This window comes from Gavia stellata, chromosome 10 (assembly GCF_030936135.1).
Source record: "Gavia stellata isolate bGavSte3 chromosome 10, bGavSte3.hap2, whole genome shotgun sequence".
NCBI lineage: Eukaryota > Metazoa > Chordata > Aves > Gaviiformes > Gaviidae > Gavia > Gavia stellata.
This window is the reverse complement of record NC_082603.1, coordinates 36,034,757-36,053,248: the sequence shown is the minus strand read 5'-3', so window position 1 is coordinate 36,053,248 and position 18,492 is coordinate 36,034,757. Positions and strand designations below refer to the sequence as shown.

The 18,492-nt window shown below is 48.3% G+C and overlaps 1 protein-coding gene across 1 annotated transcript in view; it reads left to right on the top strand.

Annotated features, from left to right (window-relative positions):
- The first annotated feature begins 1,621 nt into the window (after nt 1–1,621).
- NEGR1 (neuronal growth regulator 1) overlaps nt 1,622–18,492 on the top strand; it is a 293,934-nt gene continuing 277,063 nt past the window's right edge. Inside the window, exon 1 of the mRNA XM_059821760.1 lies at nt 1,622–1,791. Within this exon, the coding sequence (XP_059677743.1) occupies nt 1,622–1,791 (170 nt within the window). The remainder of the gene's footprint in view (nt 1,792–18,492) is intronic.

Here is an 18,492-nt window from a genome sequence, read left to right as displayed (position 1 = left end):
ATTATAGCGATAATACTGACGGCGAGTCTTCCACATCCAAGATTTGTAAGCCAATCTCTCTCTCTCTCTCTCTCCCCCTTCTCTCTTTCCTTATCAAGGAAGCTCTGTAGTATCATGTGCCGCAGAAGTAGAGGAAGAATTCCCTTTTGCGTACACTAGAATTTCTTTTGGCAGCTGGGAAGATCTAACGCAATGGGATGCAGTAAAGAAGGGTAAACCTTACAGGAGAAGGAACACAGCTTTATCAAAAGAGCGAGCATTGGAAGTACCATGATTATTAAAGATTTTTCACTTGGAACATTCTACTCTCAGATCCTTCTGATGCAAATTGCAAGTAGCAAAAAATGGTGCATCAGAAAAAGTCGTTCGTACTCTGTGGCAGCTGACGAAAAAGTACTGCGGGAAAATCAGTGCATGCTGTACCACGGGCTGGCAGCGTGGGGTGGCAGAGCTGCTGGGAAGGAACAATTATAACATTGTTTTGGCCAGATGTGCGTGAATTAGTGTGAGAACGTTTCAAAACTGCCCTTAATGTCATAGCAGTCATGCAATTCCTGTTACATAACAGTGCATTGCTTATGCAACTTCTCCCCAACTGAACCTTCGCGCAGAGTGTAATTCCTGTAGGAGAGTCAGCCCGGCCCAGGAGAGGTGCAACCTCGTGTCCTGCGACGAAGGGTTAGGCTGGAAAGTGGGCGTTCGGGTAAACAAACCGAGAAAACGGAATTCCTCGCTCAGTGGCATTTGTCAGAGGCTGACAACGATCTGAGCGTGCGTTTAACACGCTGGAGAGGACCACAGGAGGAAAAAAGGCTGCTCATTTTCGTGCGTCTGTAGGGAAATGGTTTTGCCAATGGTTTTTTGCTCCTTTTTTCCTGCTGTTGGTGAACACCTCCAGCTATCCTGGTAGAATGTTAGGAAACGGAACTCCCCGAATATCGCAGTGCCTGTATTCCAGAAGGGACTGGATGGTTTCTTTGGAAATGTTAGCAGCTCCCAGGGGAGGAGGAAGCCTCTCCGCGGAGCTGCTGGTGCGATTTCCAGCACTCCTGCCCTACAGCGGCATTTGCCGTGCCGGCTGGTGGCACAGCGTAGATGGCCCTTAAACCTCCCGGGGAGAGCCCGGTGCCAGGCGGCGGTGCCTGCTGCGACCTGGCACACGAGCGGGCCGCCGAGGCGGGCGGCCTTGGCCTGCCCGGGCCGCGGTGCCGGGCGGCCCTGCGCCCCCCGCGGGCAGCGGGGCGGGGGGGTGCCCGCAAGCCGGGCTGCCGAGGGGCGGGACGGCGGAGCGGGCGGCCTGGGCGGGGGAGCGGCCCCGCGGAGCGGCGGGGAGGGCGGCGCGCATCCCTCCGCCGCCGGGACGGTTGCCAGGGCGACGGCTGCGTGGCAACGGGCTGGCAGCGGGGGCCGCCCGCCGCCGCCGCCGCCGCGCCGCCGCCGCCGCGGCGCGCAGAGCGGGCGCGCTGCCCTCCTCGCTAGATGCTGCGGCGGCCGCCCGGGAGCAGCCACGCTCCGCGCTCGGCCGCCGACCGCGGGCACCAGCCAGGGGCCGCCGCCGGGGGCAGCGCTCGGCCGCCGCCGGGCCCAGGGGCAGCGCGGAGCGGCGCGGCGCGGCGCGGAGATGGTGCCGCTGGTGCGGAGCGCCGGGGGCTCCCACCAGTGGCTGGCGATCGTGTTCCTCGGCCTTTGCTGTCTCCTGCCCCCCGGGCGACTCGCCGCTCCGGGCGGAGACTTCCCCGGGGCGGCCGTGGACAATCTGGTGGTCAGGAAGGGGGACACGGCGGTGCTTAGGTAGGAGGCGATCGCGGCGGCCATGGGGCGGGCGGGCTGCGGGGGGAGAGGGGTGCGCGGAGCGGAGCCGCCCGACCGGCCCCCCCCCGCCCCCGGGGGGTCTCGGGGGGTGCCGCGTTGCGCGGGGAAGTTGCCCCGACGGCGCCCGGTGCGCGCATCCGCGGGGCCGGGGGTGCGGTGCGCGGGTCCCGCTGCGCGCTGGAAGTCGTTTTCCGGTTTGAACTCTCTCCATTCGGCGGAGGACGGGCTGCGGGTGGAAGTTTGGAACCGGGCTGCGGGGCCAAATGGGGCGGCCGCGGCCGCCGGCACCGGCGGCGGGATCCGCGGTCGGAGCGGCGCTGGGATCGCGCCCTGTCAGAAGTATTCGCGTTGTTGCTCTGTATTTTCCCCCCCATTTTCGTGTGTCTCAGGCACGAACGTGGGAAGCTGTAGCTTTACGCCATTAGGAGGTGACATGCGTAGCGTAGCTCTGTTACTGCTTCTCCTACCGAACCTCGCGCTCCCCGCGCTTACGGTATCTTCCCTTCGGGCCGGCTGACCGGAGCAAAATTTGTTTACCAGTAGTCATACACCATACTTGATCTCCTTGAATCCTTCTGATTTGAGCTCATCAATCCTCTGGCTTGATTTGACTATTCCCCCCCCCCCCCCCCCTTCTAACTTTTTATTCATGCATGGTACTTTTGTCTTGATCTCGCTATAGTTGAAGAAAAATGCGTTTTCTCGCGACCTGGAATATGATTGCAGTGGGTTGAACCTCCTTGCCTGTGATAAATCTCCGATTTAACTGGCAGTAGTTTTAAGCTCTGAGGTATCTGGCTGTATTATTTTTTGGCGGGGTGCCGCTCACGTAGGTCTCCAGATTACAAAGTATTTTAGCCGTGTGCATTTTTAATGATCCTACAATCTGCTGTAAAATGCTGCATCAGGTATTTTCAGTAGGAATTTGGAATCGTTCTATAGCAGGTCAGCCTGCTTCGGGTGTAGTAGCTACTGAAAATACAGTAGATGTCTATGTAGGGCAGCTGACAAGTATTTTTTACGTACACCTCGGTTATACTCTGTATTTTGAGATGTCCTAAAGCCCTCGTGCTTTCTGTCTGCAGAATCAGAGAATCAAAGGAACTAAAAAAAAAAAGTCTATTTTATTGATACTGTTTCAGGCTTAAAGGTTGCAAAGAAGGTAACTTGGTGAGTTCACGGGCAGTTAAGGCAGGTACTCAGCCAGTACTAAACGTTATGAGAACGTAAACAAATATATGTTTAGAACTACCATATTAAAAAATTGTGGAATTACTCTAAAGGTTACCTCCAAGTGTGTTTCAGCTGGACTACTTTCAGTTTTCTAGGCCTAAGGCTGAGTTTGAAACTCAGTGTCTGTGGAGCTGGATAGGTTACATAAACAAAATTAGAGCTTTAAGATGAAAACATTACTTTGGTCTTACAAGGGAGGGAGAATATCTGTTTTGTAAAGAGGTGCTGCTGAAGGAAACAAACATCGCTACTAAGCTCTGGAACAAAGCAACTAGATGGTGAAATAACGTGTGTTACATCTGTTTTTTTCATTCTTCTTGCTCTATGATGAACTTCTTTCATTTCATATGCCTTTTGTAGGCTTTCTTTCAAATCAGAGTTTATTTTGTTTTCAGCTGGTGTTGCAACTGGAAAGGGGAAATGTAGGATCAGTGTAGGAGAGCACTTTCAAAAGAGCATGCAGAAGACGGGTAGAGCTGTTTATCTCGAGTCTCACTGCACGTCGTCGCTGCTCCTCCTGAATTTTTCATCACTGGATATTTGTAACATAGCTATATTTCAGTATACATTAAAATACTTGCTTTTAGTATCCTAAGTATTGGAAGCTGGCCATTTGTTTAAATACAAATTCCCGTGAGCTGGATAAAGCAATTTGGGTGTTAGAAAAGGAGTTTTTCCTTCCAGCTCCGTAGCCGTCTGAATTTAGCTGTTCTCAGTTACTGTACATTGCAGCATCCAAAGTTGGCCGCGCGCTGCAGTTGCCAGCCTCTTACGGCAAGCTGGCCATCGGCTCCCTTCTGCTGGCACGTGTTGATTCACCTCTCGGCACCAGGCTTCTCCAGTTTTCTCCGGCCTCCGGCAACGAGGGCTTCAGAAGTTGCCTCCTTACTCCGTCACAAGGACAGCGCTGCGCTTAAAGCGCCTAGCGTTCCTTTTTTTAATAATTAATGCTAGAATATGGGAGTAATTCCCCTGGCTTTGAGTCAGCATTTTCTTGGCTGCAGGAGGATCAGGGTGGCGTACGTGATGCGCGTTTGGGTGGAGGCGTCCCCTACGAGGGGGCGTTGCGGGCGCTGCAGGAGCGCTCGCCCGGCACACGCCCTGCGCCCGCTCCCAGGGCTCCGGTGCTCTTTCGCAGGGCTTTTGCTCAGCTGCGCAGCTTAATTACCTATCGACCCGCGTTTTCGGGTCTGCAGGGAGCGTGAATGAACGGGGTAGCCTGCGTTGAACTGAGGATAAGCTTTTATGTGCGAGTCTCGTTTTGAGCTAAAATATCAGGGAAGGAAGCGCGTAGCCTATTTCAGTGAAGAAGGTGGCAGACTGAGCGAGCCAAGTTCCAGTCTCAGTTCTCACATTAAGTTTTCATTGTCTTTACTAAAGATGAGGAATAAAGCCTTTAACTGCTGAGGTTTTCCGGTAAAAGCCTCTAAGTCTTAACACAAAGCAAAATAAGTAGTACGGCTCCCTCATTTTAAAATAGTTAATTCATATGAAAGTGTAATTAATCAATTTAGCATCAAACGCGTGCAGCATTTTTCTGGTGCAGCAGAAGCAAAGCTGCGAGCGTCGCTCCCTGCCCGGTGCTCTTGCTCAGCCAGGCCCCCCCGTCGCCCCTCGCTGCACGCCATGGGGTGGGCGCACTCCCCGTCCTCGCCGCCCGGACCACCGCGGGGCTGGGCCACGCTTCGCCCGTGCCCGGGCAGTGCTGGGGTGCTCGTGGTTCTCCCACGGCCTCCCTGGCCAGCGCTCCCCAACGCTGGCAAAGGCACGGCATCCCGCGCTTGTCACCTCCAGCTGCGCCGGCCGAACAGGCAGTTTGCCGAGAGCGTCACTTAGCACCTGTTCTGGTACGGAAAACATCTTCGCAGTTATTTTCTAAAGAAAATCTCTTCCTTAGCCAAGGAGTTCTTTCTGATGACGAGTTACTTCTGTAGTCTCAAGAATTAAAACCTGGTACCTTTTGTTTGTTTTCAATCGGTGACTGATCCACGCGGTCCCGACACTGTTTGTGTCACTGTTTATTGAAGGTATAAGAAAATCTATCAGTAATGCAGTTGTTTTGTATGGCAAAATAATTCTGCGAAGCCACTTACTTTCAGCAGTATAATTCTGTCCTGCATCTTTTCTATATTCTTCTCAGGCAACCAGTTAAGATTTAATGAGAACACACGAGGAAGGAGAGAACAAGTTCTAAAAAGATTATTTTATTAAAAGAATAAATGGCTGCATTGTAAACTGCTAGAAATACAGGAAACAGCCGTATTTTCAGAACTGGATCTCTCTAGCGACCCTTTTCAAGACTTCCTATAAGGAGAGGGATCACCGTATGTTTGCGGCGTATCCGTGTCACTGACAGCAGAAGTGGCGGTTTTGGAAAAGGAGCGTTTTAAGAGAGGTGACAAATGCAGAGCGATTTGCTCGGAGCAGGCATGGGTAACCTGTTTCTCTTCCCTCACTGCCCCGTGAGCAGCGCTTGTACATGAGGGCTGGATGCTCAGGGGGTGTGAAGGCCACCTCCCCTTGGGGGGGGCGGCTCCGTCCCCTTCCCGCTGGCCGTGCGCGGGGTGGCACAGGGAGGGCAGCCGGAGGGCTCGCTGCCGGGGTCGCAGCGAGAGGCGTTTCTGCTTCTGGGAGAAATAAAAGAGAATTTCTCTCTGGCTTTCTGTGCTGATGCTTATCTAGGTTACGGCTGATTTGTGTGTGCGGCCCTCTTGGCTTTATACATATCCAAGACAACAGGTATATGTTTCTTAACAGTTCCTACACACCTCATCTGCAGTTTGTAAACAAAATCCCCTCAGATATCTAAATGTACCCATCTGAAGATGATCAAAATGGCTTTCTCTAGCAAGCAAAGATTTTTATCCTGCATTTTATTTTTCTTAAAGCTTATGGATAATAAAAGCTAGTTTACCTGATAGTAATTTTACATTGTGTGACCAGAGTAAATTAAGTTTTAGAAGCTGATACATTTTTAAAAAAAGCAAAAGATTTTTTACCACTATGTGATTATAGAGCAATTTATGAAATATATGCTCTGCATAACGTAAAATAATGTGAATTCTTCACTGCAAAGAGCTAAACCTCGAGCTGGGATCCATTGGATCAAGGTTCGCAAAGGCTGCCAGTGAAGAGTAGGAGCAGTGGAAGCTGTAAGGCAGATAACCATGTCCGGTTGTGATTACAGAGCGGACGTTGGTTCTTGGGAAAAGCAGGGGTCAGTTCTAGGCCAGCCTTACTAACAGGTAGATAGAACTTCATCCATGTGGTTTTGACCACAGTAGTCCCCTTTGGCCATGCCATGTGAATTTTATCTGAGATTTAGGGCAGCCAACAGTCATCTGAGAAGGGTGATTACAGGAGAAGATTTTTTTTTTTTGTCATAGTTCAGGAGGTTTGGGGTTTTTTGGTTTGTTTTCTAAATTTGAAATTCTTCACGTAGCCTGGCTGCTTCTCTTTTGACCTGGGAGAGTTTCAGGTCTATGTCGTGTGCAGTCACACTCTCCCCTGCCTCAGAGACTTGAGGTAGTCATCAAACGCTTTGTGTGAACCAACAGGTAACACGGGAGGGGCTGTGCTAAGCCGCTGCAGATGAACACTGTCTGGGAGTATGTTTTACTGGTGTGTTTTTACTGTTATTAAAAGGTTTGGGCACCTGGTGGACAGCTGATCCAAAACTATCCATCTCTTCTAGTGGCTGCTTTTAGAGTTACTCAACTTCTTCTTTTCCATAAGCTTTTCCACTGGTGGAAGATGTTGCCATCTGGGGAACGGGAAGAGCAGCTCCTGGCGTCCTCCGCGTCTCTCGGTGTCCTTGTCCGGGAGAGGCGCTGCCCCAAACGCAGCAAGCATGACTTCTGCCTCCCCCGAGAGGTGCCGAGCTTTCCGACCGTGACACCCCTGGGGTGGCAGAGGAGGCGTGCAAGGCAGTGTGCCGGAGAAATGCTGTTCCTTGTGCGGCACTGATGATTCAGTGCTTCACTGTGGCTCCCTCGAGCTTCGCAGAGATCACAGTTCTCACAGACTATTGAAAATGACTTTCCCAGCTGCGTGTCTTCTTCTTCAGTCATATGGGAAAAGGGGATGCTCCCTGTTCTCCACCACGGCTCTCCTCTGATGAATGTTGACGGTTCAGGGGAGAGATGTCCACCTAACATTATTTTTCTAAACTAGGTCCCTTTAGGGGTACCAAATGCAGGGTCTCTGAAATCAGAGTCTGGTACGGGGATGAACTCTGTTTTGGCAGGAGAAGTTTGGCAGCAGCAGGCAAACCCATGTCTCCTGCTTTTCTGGCTTCCAAAACATTCTGATTTTCAGATCAGACTTCCCCTTTCCCAGTAAAGCACATCAGTGCCTTACCATGGGCCCAGGGGAGACCCATGGCCATGGCCAAACGAAACCTTGCTGGGACCATTTCCAGGTTCTCAGGGGCATGTAAGTGCCTAATTCGTATTTAAGTTGCTGAGAGGGGCTAGTGACTTTTGGAGGTTGGGACTTACTTGCCAGCTTTGCCTTCTCTTCCAAGAAGAGCTGCCCTTTATAGCCAACAGTCTTTGCCAAAGGAGCAACAGGGGTCATGGAAAGCTGGTGACACATCTGCCAAACATTCTCCATCCGTTGTCATTCGTATTACTGAGAATTGGGCATTTGGAATGAAAGTTTTGCGGCATGAATAGCAGATGAATTTCAAGTGTATATAGCATATTTAAATTTTAAGATACTATATATATTCTAGCATTCCAGTCCCTCTGATGCATGTCCACACGCCGGTGTTGGATGCAGTTGTGTGCGCCCATGTATAAATGCAGATATGTCTATGGGGGGACAGGTGGTGTAATAAATATAAACATTTTCTTCTTTCCTCTATGATTTTAAAAGGTACATTTCTTGACTTCCATACTCTTTTGGTATTCCTGTGCAGTTTGGGATCATAAATTATTTGGCTATGTGAAGCTTTGTTCCTGTCTCTCTGAAATGTGACTGTGGTATGTGTAGACATATGTGCGCACACCCCCATAAAATTAAGTTGTTGTTTGGGTAAGACTTCCACGTTTCAAATCCCTGCCAATTATCAAACAAGCACATTATGGAGCTTGCCTCTTGTCTGTGCAGTAATAATAAATAAATTCAGAGTAAATTAAAATAATCTATCATTTTAAACGATCGCGAATGTTTCAGATGTTATACAGAGGAACTAACGAAACAAGGAATCAGTAACGAATGAAAAACAGAATTTGTTCCATAGGGCTGTTCTGTTGAGGAAAAAACAGAGACTTAAATTACTTTCTTCTTGTCATCTTGCATAAGAGTTGACTGTAGCCAATATCCCAGGGAAACAAGTCTCGGGGGCTTCAGGCTGACTCGTTTCACAGGCCAATCAGCGACGCGCCGTACTGGCTTACCGCTCTCTCTCCTGGCAGAAACTTGACCCAGCGCTGTGCTTGGAAACTAAAATCTGTGCTGCAGCAGGCTCAAGGAATCTGTTTGGAGACATTTCAGCTCTTTCTGAGACTTGCGGAGATGGATGGGTACAGCGAGGCTTGCACTGCTCTCGTAAGGCAGGCAGGTCCCAGACGGAGACTGGCACGTCCTGCCTTGGCCGGGCAGGGTCGGGGAGCACTCACGCACTGGCAGGCTGTTGCCCATGTTGTTCCTTCTCCCTGGCATGGCTTTGGCCCGTGCCAGCTGCTGGTCCTGCACACCTACTACAGTGTTTTAATATCACGGGCCATCCTTTCAAAGGATCCTCTCTTGAGCCCCTCCATAACGGCGCTGTTGCTCTTCGTGGTAAGGGAACGAGGAGCAGGTGATGCTCAGCGTCCTCCCCGCTGCTCTAGCCGCTGAGCGAGCCACCGCCCCGCCGGGGGCGGCCACAGCCTTCAGATCCCCCCGGTGCGGGGCAAGAGAGTAAACAACGTCTTTTTCAGAACTAGAGGGGTTCAGCAGCTGAGTGAAGGCAAGGGCAGGTTAGTGCAGCTGGCCACAGCTCTGCCTAAATTCAGTGAGATTTTGCAGGTGGCAGTGGTGGCAGTGGACTCACCTGTGATGAGGTAACGCTGCACTAATCGATCAGCTTAATTGATCGTATCCATCCACAGGCCTCTGGTACCACAGCTGCCGGCTCCTTTACCTGGCTTCATCTGCGAGTCAAAATGATCTGCAGAGATAAGGTTGAAAGACAGACCTTTGTCTGCTTATGAGAATGGTGTTCCTCGCGAGCAGCACGGGGAGAAATGTTTGTTGAATACCCCTCTCCTCAGGCACTGCCTGTCGGCAGAAGTAGGGGGTTCAAACTCCTCTTCAGCTCTGGCTCTCTTTCAGCCTTTGAGCAGAGGCGATCACTACAAAATCCACGTTCTTGCCAGAAAAGAAAGGTCCCATTTGGAAGTGGAGGAAAGAACTCCTCAAATTTGCAACATTTCCATGTCCCCCAACTCAACCTAGACATCAGTTCAAGGTTGATGCTCACTCGGTGACGTGCTTACTTAAGTTTGTAATCACTGGGGCCGTGCCTCCTCTGCCTCTTGTCGGTAGTTGTGCCTCCACCATGCTCTTAGAGTGGGGCAGCCGTCCCAAGCCCCCACTGCCAAGCCAGCTCTGGAGCAGAGACGTGGTGGGGCCGGGGTGACCCCTCACTGGGGCTGAATAGCTCTGCTGGGCTGCTCCGTACGGACAAGTTATCGCACCCTGCATGGCTGAGCTGCTCCGTACAGGCACGTCATCATGCCCTGCATGGCTGGGCTGCTCCATATGGGCGTGCCGTTGCACCCTGCATGGCTGGGCTGTTCTGTACAGGCACGTCATTGCACCCTGCATGGCTGGGCTGCTCCGTACGGGCGTGCCATCATACCCTGCACTGCTGAGCTGCTCTGTGCGGGCACATCATTGCACCCTGCACTGCTGGGCTGCTCCGTACGGGCGTGCCATCGCACAGGGTGCGTTGCTGGGTGGCTGGGCATTCACCCCTCTATGCAGCGTGGCCTGAGCAGACCCTCGCTCTTGGAGCTGGCTGACGTTGCAGTGCTCTGGTGTTCTGCACAGGCGTACCAAATCCCACTCACCTTTATCTTACTGTATCAGAAATCACTAGGCTATCTTCTTTTCTTTTTTTTCATATAATTTTTAAACTCGGCAGAAAAAATATTTCTTCCTCTGACTGGATGCACAGTTTTTTCCCAGCATTAAAGCTGTTGGAGACCCCAGAGCAGGGGGGATTCATTAGTGCACGTGCATTTGCATGTAGGTGGAGATGTAAAATAAGATGTCCAGCCATCACAGTAGTGTTTCTTGGAGCTCTTTCTGTAGTACTTTCTGTATATGTAACAGCACGTGGAGCGAGGAGATGTCTGCAGCAGCTCTCGCTGTAGCTCTGGTTTTGTATGGTGTATTACTTACAATGCCAGTAGAGATTTGGTGGTGACCTACACATGAGAATGGCCCACCAGAGAGTTCAACTCAAGTTTTGATTTTTAAACCTGCAAAACTGTTAAAAAATGTAAGATGAAGTAGAACATGCTCTGTTTTATAACAGAAAAACAGTCAATCTATTTTAAAAGATTTTCCCTTGGCAACAGCAGACAATCTGGTGGTCAGACAGCCAAACAGCCATCATTAGTCATACATAATTAAAACAAAGAGAGAATCCAACTGCTAGCAGTAACAGTTTTGTCTTGGAAAAGATCTCATTAGCATACAATAATTCTTGCAGAAATCTCCAGTAATTTTTCTCGTGCAAATGTCAATGTAAATGAAGGAAATTTTTATATATATATATATGCATATATGCTGCATATTTTTCTATACTTATGTAAATATACAGGAATACGATAACTGTCCAGTTTAGTACAGCATCTGTGATATGCCTGCTAAATTTACATAATGCAAGTCTGTCAAAAGTAGGCAGGAACATTATTCCCTCTACAAAACATAGGCATACATAATTTACTGTACAGTTGTATGCCTTTGATATGTCACTGGCTTCATGTTAAAAATGTTTTTAAACTGAATATAATTCGCCATCATAAAACAGGACTTGACACTGAAGTCCTCCCTTTCTGACCACCTGATTTTCACTTGATGCGAATGCTCCTCTTAAATTTATTCCGGGTATGAAGAAGACGATGCAGACCTTTGCCCTTTATTTCCTTGGAAAGGACTGACTGACGGGTTTGTTGTCTTGCACTGCACAACTGTTCAGGCTTGCTTTAGATGCCGTTAGGTACAGAGGAGATCTGGTTCTTTAGAGCACGGTCCCGGTAAGGAGCTCCAGAGCTACCGAGGTCGGTGGCATGATGCTGCTGTCAGTGGAGAGCCGAGAGGCACTGGGATGCTTGCAGGCAGGTTAGCGATAGGAACTGGGGGGAAGCAGGACCAGGTAAGAGTTGTAAATAACCAGCTGAAGAAGAAAACAAGGCTTTGAAACCACGCTCCCGTTTCCTACCGACTGGGGAAGGTAGCATTGGTAAACCACAGGTCTAGAGGCACAGTGTAGCTACCGATGTCGTGTACTTAATAAAGCAAGAATGACGTGGAGGGCAGTTCTCCCCAAGGAAACACGATTGAAGGAGGGAAGGGGAAGTTTCAGACGCAGCTCTGGTTGATTTAGTGTGGTTAAGGTGTATGTGACTATGCAAAAAGAAATAGCAGTTACATCCCGCCTCGCCCCACAGCACACAGCTCCCAGCCCCTTGGGGGGGCTGGGCTGGACGCCGGCGGAAGGACCTGCCCTAACCCGCCGTGCGGACGGGCCCTTGCCGGGTGTCCCGCAACGTGCACAGGGCAGTAGGAAGCTGGTGATTCAGTGTATTGATTTTGTTGTGTTTCTGATACGTGGTAAAATGAGGGTACTCCATCCACCCATCCATCCATCCATCCATCCATCCATCCATCCATCCGCATAGTAGCTATTGACTTACAGGAAAATCATTACTTTTTCTTCAGCACAGTAGTTGAATGTCTGACTAAAATAATACATCTATAGGCACACATACGTACTTTTTTTATAGACTTAGTGCTGGGGTTTTTTTTTTGTATTAAAGCTGTTCATTTTATGTAGAAGTTGTAGAAGAACATTTAAAATAGAACAGACTCGGTACTCCAGTGCGCTGGCATGTCTCCTCAGCGGTGCCTTTGGTGGCTGCTCTGGAAAGGTGCTTCCTTCGGGTTTGGTTGTGGCTGCGCACCGCATGTGGGAAAGCGATGCTCCTACCAGCTATAGGTAGCTCCAGCAGCCTCTGGGTTATGGTGGGAGTAGATGCCATGTGAAAAAGGAGTAGTGTTGCGGAAGTTGTTTTGTGCTGCTGTGGAACAAAAAATTTGCTGGAGTAAACGAAGCAGTATTTTTCTAAACCATTTTTTCCCTTTTTTTCCCCTCTTTTTCTGCTTGGCCATGCTGGTTGCCTAGAACTTTCTCTTCCACTTGTCTTTCTACCCAGTTGTAAAAAAAATGGTCCATGTGCCAGCAGGCTTTGTATGTGGAAGAATAAAGTTGGTTGGGACAGCTAAGTGTATTTAAAATCCGAGCAGGTAATCCAGTCCAACCCTTGTGTGAAAACTCCAATGATTTTTTTAGCAGGTTTTAATAAGCTACCAGCTTAAGTGCTGAAATATCTATGAAGAGGTTTTACTTCCATTTTATTAGCTCTGGGTTTTAATAACGTCGGTGGAAGTTTTGCAGAGACAACATGTTAGAGCACTCGAGCTCAGGAGCACAGGAACAAGCAGCACGTGCTTATTCTCTGCAATTTTTGGTTTGTTTTAATTCAGGGAAGTTTTCTCTCTTCTTTCGAAGTAAGAAAGGGTGGTGCCCAGGCGCCGAAATGCTGCCTCGCGGACCTTGCCTCCTCCGGTCGTTTTGGCACGTGTGCCCAAAATTTTAGCCTGGACTCTTAATGTTGATCAGAGGCGTAGTCACTGCGCATGTTGCACCAAGGCATGAAGCGGTCTCTGGTCTGGGGCGTTCAACCGGGTGGCTCTGGTGTCCGCATCTTCTGACGTTTCTTCCTGGTCCCTTGCTAGTCTGGAAAGCTCTTCTTGGCTGTGAGTTACCAGCTGGTGGGCAGCCCTCCGCCGGCAGGTGAAACCCTGGGTAAAATGCGTAGCGCGTGGTAGCGCGATGCGGCGGCAGGCAGTGCTGCGGGGAGCGGGGTGCAGGGAGCTGGCTGGGACCCAGCCTTCCGGGGGAACGGCGCTTCCGCGGGCTGGCTGCCTGATACCGAAACACCAATTTACTAGTTTATAATTATCAGAAAGAAGTTTCATGGGGGAGGGTGTAACTGAACGCATTATGTTTGCCCGTTCTTTGTGACTGTGATGCTACCCGCTAGAAATGTTCAACTTGACACGGGCGCTCCAGACATAACCTTAGCTTTCAGTAAATTGTGGTGTCACTTATTTTTAAAATAGAGCTGTAAATGCGTGATGGAAAAATGAAAATGTTAAATATTGAAGCCAATACTTTTGGTAAGTGGTACATTGCAGTCTTGGAATAAACGCATTTTATGTTTGTGACACAGTTGAAAATAAAGTGTATATTATTACTGATGCAATTTAATATCAGATCAGAGTCTCTGTATCATGTGTTATAGAACAGTGTGACGGTCAGAAGCTCCCATGACCAGCAGTGGGTGAGAGCTGGGGAGGGTGCCTGTGCATGTGCAGAGAGCGAGGTCCATGCTAAGAGCAGTACTGCGATCGATAATGAATGGAAATTGTGGCCACGGCTGTGTACTGCATTTTGGAACCACGGTACTTGCCTCAGCCCCTTCCCAGTGGAGGACAGGGATGGTTGATGCCTCCACAGTTGCTGCTTCTGCTTTTCTAGCCCTGGACCAGCCAACACTGAGACTCCTCTGAGAGACCATGTGTCCGTATTGCATATCCTGGGTCTGTGACGCATTGCCCAGCCGGTGTCCTGGCTCAGCGTCCTTGACATCAGGGGTACCTGGCTCGTGAAATGGGCTCACAGGTTCTCTGGTGAGGCTTCAGAAAGGTAAAGGCGAAGCAGACCGTGCAGTCCAAATTAATGGGCTACACTGCACTGAAGACTCAGCAAGGTGTGGAACTCCTGATTTTCTCCAAATTGGCTAAATAAAGGTCAAGAACTTCTTCCTGCCAGCAGGGGAGTGGAGAATAACTCCTCTGCCATGACCCATGGGAGAATGAGGGAGAACGGCAGAGGTTCGGGTGCCTCGGAGGAAGGGTGAAAGGATGGATAATTTTCCATACAGCCTTTCTCCAGTTCCAGAAAACCCAGAACTGAAGTGAAGACGGCAGAAGTCAGCGATCGCACCGAGCTGTTGGGTGTTCCACCATGGGGGGACGGCAGCCTGCAGGGCTCTGATCCGTTTGGACTACAGAGTGCGCGTGGAAGCATTGGCTTCTGCCAATGTGATGTTCGCCCAACGACCGCCGCAAGAGCTGGAACAGCGTTTTGGTACCCCGTGCTTGGTGGTGGGGCTGGTGCTTTGATACTGAGAGGAAAATGTGGAGTTTAACCAAAGATGAACATTTAAGTAACAGCTTTCAAAGAGTTTGCTGGGTATTTTTTTCAAATTCTAGAAGCTGTGTTCACTCATCTTTGTGTCAGTCCCTCAAATCATACTTGTGTAAGCATTTCCTAATGATTTTTTGGTTTCTTGCATATAAGTGAAGGTAAACTTAAGGAGTAGAAGAAGACTTGCTCTACCGGATTTTTGGAGTTATAAGATGCTTTTAGCTTAATTATAACAGAAATTGGGAAGCGGTCCTAAAAGAGGTTGAACAGTGTCAACACACTTTGAAATACATGACAGGTGAGGTTGTCCCAGACTTTGAATGCTTGAAGTCTTTAGAAGACTGAATGCAAGTCTCAGTGAAATCCCAAAATAATTTGACATCCTGAGCTGAGACAATAATAAGTTTCTGAAGGCTGAGAGAAGAATAGATGTCTTGGCAAAAATAAACAGATAAATAAAAGCGCTGTCTTCTGTGTTTGTCTGCTGTGACACAAAATCTGAAAGGCTGAGGTCTTTTCTGCAAGATAAATGACTCTATCAGGTCTAAAAGCAATTATTTCAGTTATTCTGTTCCTAACCATCACAATATAGCAGTTTTTAATGAGGGATTTGGATCAGATGAACTAAATTAGTTAAAAAATGAGCACAACTGTATATGAAGGTCTCAGAAAGGACTTACATTATTAAATTGACTTATTTTAGGATCTGTGCTTATGAAGTATTGAGTTAGCTTAGTTATGTACTTTAATAGATGTGATGAAAAATCTTATACCAGTGGGAGTTAAAAATGCAGTAGTTTTGCAGGTATTGTGTTGCTTACAGAATGAAATAATATATAATAATGCAATAATTAAAACATTTCTTTATATAATATTCATGCTAAATATTTTCATTTATCAATTTGATATGGTGGTATAATACAATATTTACAAAAATAGACGTTAATTCATTAAAAGTATGTATGCCTTAGTCTTGATGTGTTATGTCATAATTATCTTGAATTTATCATAGGAATTCAATCAGTAAACTGGCAAAATCATGTACTTTTAAATGTGGCATATAGAGAGAAGTGTTGAAGTGTTTCACTGTCTAGCTACTACTTTAGGTGGTCTCTGTATAAGTTAAATTGTATTGCAGCACTTAAGGCACACCTTTTATGATTGGACTCACCAGGCCACTTCTAGCTTCTAATCACATTCCCACTTCAGCAATGTAATTCTCTTATAATTCTTGTTCAAGACAGTTATTAAGTAAATCTAAAATTAAATATTAAAAATGTCATTGAAAAGCTAATATAAACAGCGAAAAAAGACTAGTCTAAAGTTTTCTTTCGGGTATTAAGGGTCTCTCATATCGCAGTTCTTGTTTTATGATGTGTAAATGAAATTTTAGGTGCTGTGGGCAGTGATTGTAGGAAGCCACTGTGACCTTCAAAATCTTTTAAGTTTGCTATAACAACATGTGAAAGCTAACTTGCATACCTCTGCTATAGAAATTATTGTTATATTCCTCTCCACAAAGAAAATTCCAACTTTTACTGTTCAAGTTACTTTAGTTCTTCAGGAATTTTTTGTAGGGCATTTTAGGGTGTAAATTTACATAATGGCTTGAGAAATATAGCATACACTGGCCAAATAATCCTGAAAAATTCTTCAGAAGTTGTTGGTGTGTTGAATTACACCATGCCCCATAAACTCTGGAAGTCCTTTAGGGCTGTTTCTGGACAAAGGAGGGCCATGAAGTAAACTGCTGAGCTGACAATTCAACTAGAATCGGAAGATTAGCGTCCTGTCCCAACCTATATGAGACTAGCACCCTCCAGGATTTTGGAAACACGCACTGCTTTTTAGAAAAAAATGAGAACTTACCTACTAGGAAGACATTTACCTAGCACTCGCCCGGTCTTTCGTGGAGAGGGGCTGTTTGTTCCTTTTTCATTCGTTAGCCCGGCGGTTAAAGAACCGCCGGGCTGGGGACACGAAGGAAGGGGCTGGAGCGGCTCTGGGCAGGAGCCGTCCGGCAGCACCAGGTCCAGCAGCCGCAGGGACCCGCCGCCGGCTCCGCACCAGCGGCACTTCTCCTGGGCGGGCGTGCGAGTTGGGGCCAGGTCAAACATTGTCGTTGTTTCTGCATAATTACTCAAACGTAATCAACTAAATATTTCACGTCCTCTGTATAAAGCCAATTCTTACAGAATCGTAGAATGGTTTGGGTTGGGAGGGACCTTAAAGATCACCTAGTTCCAACCCCCTTGCCGTGGGCAGGGACACCTTCCACTAGACCAGGTTGCTCAAAGCCCCGTCCAACCTGGCCTTGAACAATTCCAGGGATGGGGCATCCACAACTTCTCTGGGCAACCTGTTCCAGTGCCTCACCACCCTCACAGTGAAGAATACAGGATGATAGAAAGATCATCTGAAAGACTTCCTGTTTCTGGAGAGCTCCGTCTATCTTCTGCAGTATTCATGTATGAGACAATTTTGTGTATATATTTAGCTTTTTTAAAAAAGATACGAAATTTGTGTTACTTCAGGGAAGGGATCAAAACAACAGCTTCCAACTTGTAGCAGTGGTCCAGCGGCTCCTCGCCCCACAATCGAGGTTGGATTGCATATTCTGCTTTTGACAGACCTTTGATTCTCTGCCTGGCAGATAAAAAGAAGGGCACATGTAGCTGAAAAAAATATTTACCAATACATAATCAATACACCAGACACTGGAAAGATAAGTCCCCAGTGCTGTGAAAGATAACAGGCTTATGATGACCAAGCAGCCCGTACCTGCTGTGGCAGGGCGCTGGCTTAGTCTTCCCCTGCTCTTCTGCATGTCCGTCACCAAGCCTTGCACCACCCCAGCCCTGCGGCTCCAATGGGCGAGCGGGTCCCAGGGCTTCCCACCCGGACCCAGGGAATCATCCCATGTCACCCAGCGCACACCAGCAAAGCCCCGTCGGGAAAACCACACGTACCGTTCCATGGTCACGAAAAGCAAACAATCTTTTGTATATTTTTCGCTGTAGTTGGTGAGCTTTGCTTTTCTGTCCGCGACCTGTGAACAAGTGTGTAGCGGGATCAAAATCAGGTGAGAGGAGAGAAGATGATGGGAAAATGACCAGTGGTGAAGGAGTAGGTCACCAATTCACAGGTGCGGAGCCTTGGTCACATTCACAGGAGACCGGGTGATGAGTAAATATGTTATGAAAGTGGCCTAATTATGACAAGCAATTTTCCCCCCGGCTGGAACAATTGGACTAGAAAATTGTACTAGACTTTTCATTCGGAGACTATTAAATAGAAGAGGAAGAAAGAACGAAATATATCTTTTGCCACAGCTACTTTTTTTTTTTTTAGTATAGAGTCTTGCACATGGCTGGAAATTAGTTTAAAATTAATTTAATTAATTGTATTTAATTTGTGACTTTTTTTTTACCTGCATAATCCTTTTTTATGCTACATTTCTTGCAGTATGAAGGTGTATGTGCTAAAGATAAAACACAGCCTGCAAATTAAATTCAGATAACCTGGTCACTTGGGGTGGGCTGCCGCTCGGGGCTGCCCCAGGCTGGGGGGGACGCGTTGGGCTGAGCCCCCCACGGCACCATCTGTGGGAGCCGTGAGTGCAGCGCTGCCCGGCTCTGCCTCTCACAGTCCAACTATAAGAGAAGGTGGGGGGATTAGCACAAAGCAAGGGGGGGAGAAATTCTGCTTATAAACCCCAATAAGAGGCGGAGCGGTCGATGCTGTCTGCAGCGAGTGCGAAGGTGTGAAGGGGCGAGGGCAGAGGAAGAGGAGGCGAGACATTGCGAGCGCCCCTGAGCCTGTACATGAGTAGCTATGAAATGCCAAAAGCTGTTCAAAATTTAAAATTAAACGTGGGGCGCAGGTGTGGAGTGGAGAAGATCTGAGAGTCTTTAGCGTAGATACGGGGGCTGAATTTTCTGATTTTTTTTTCA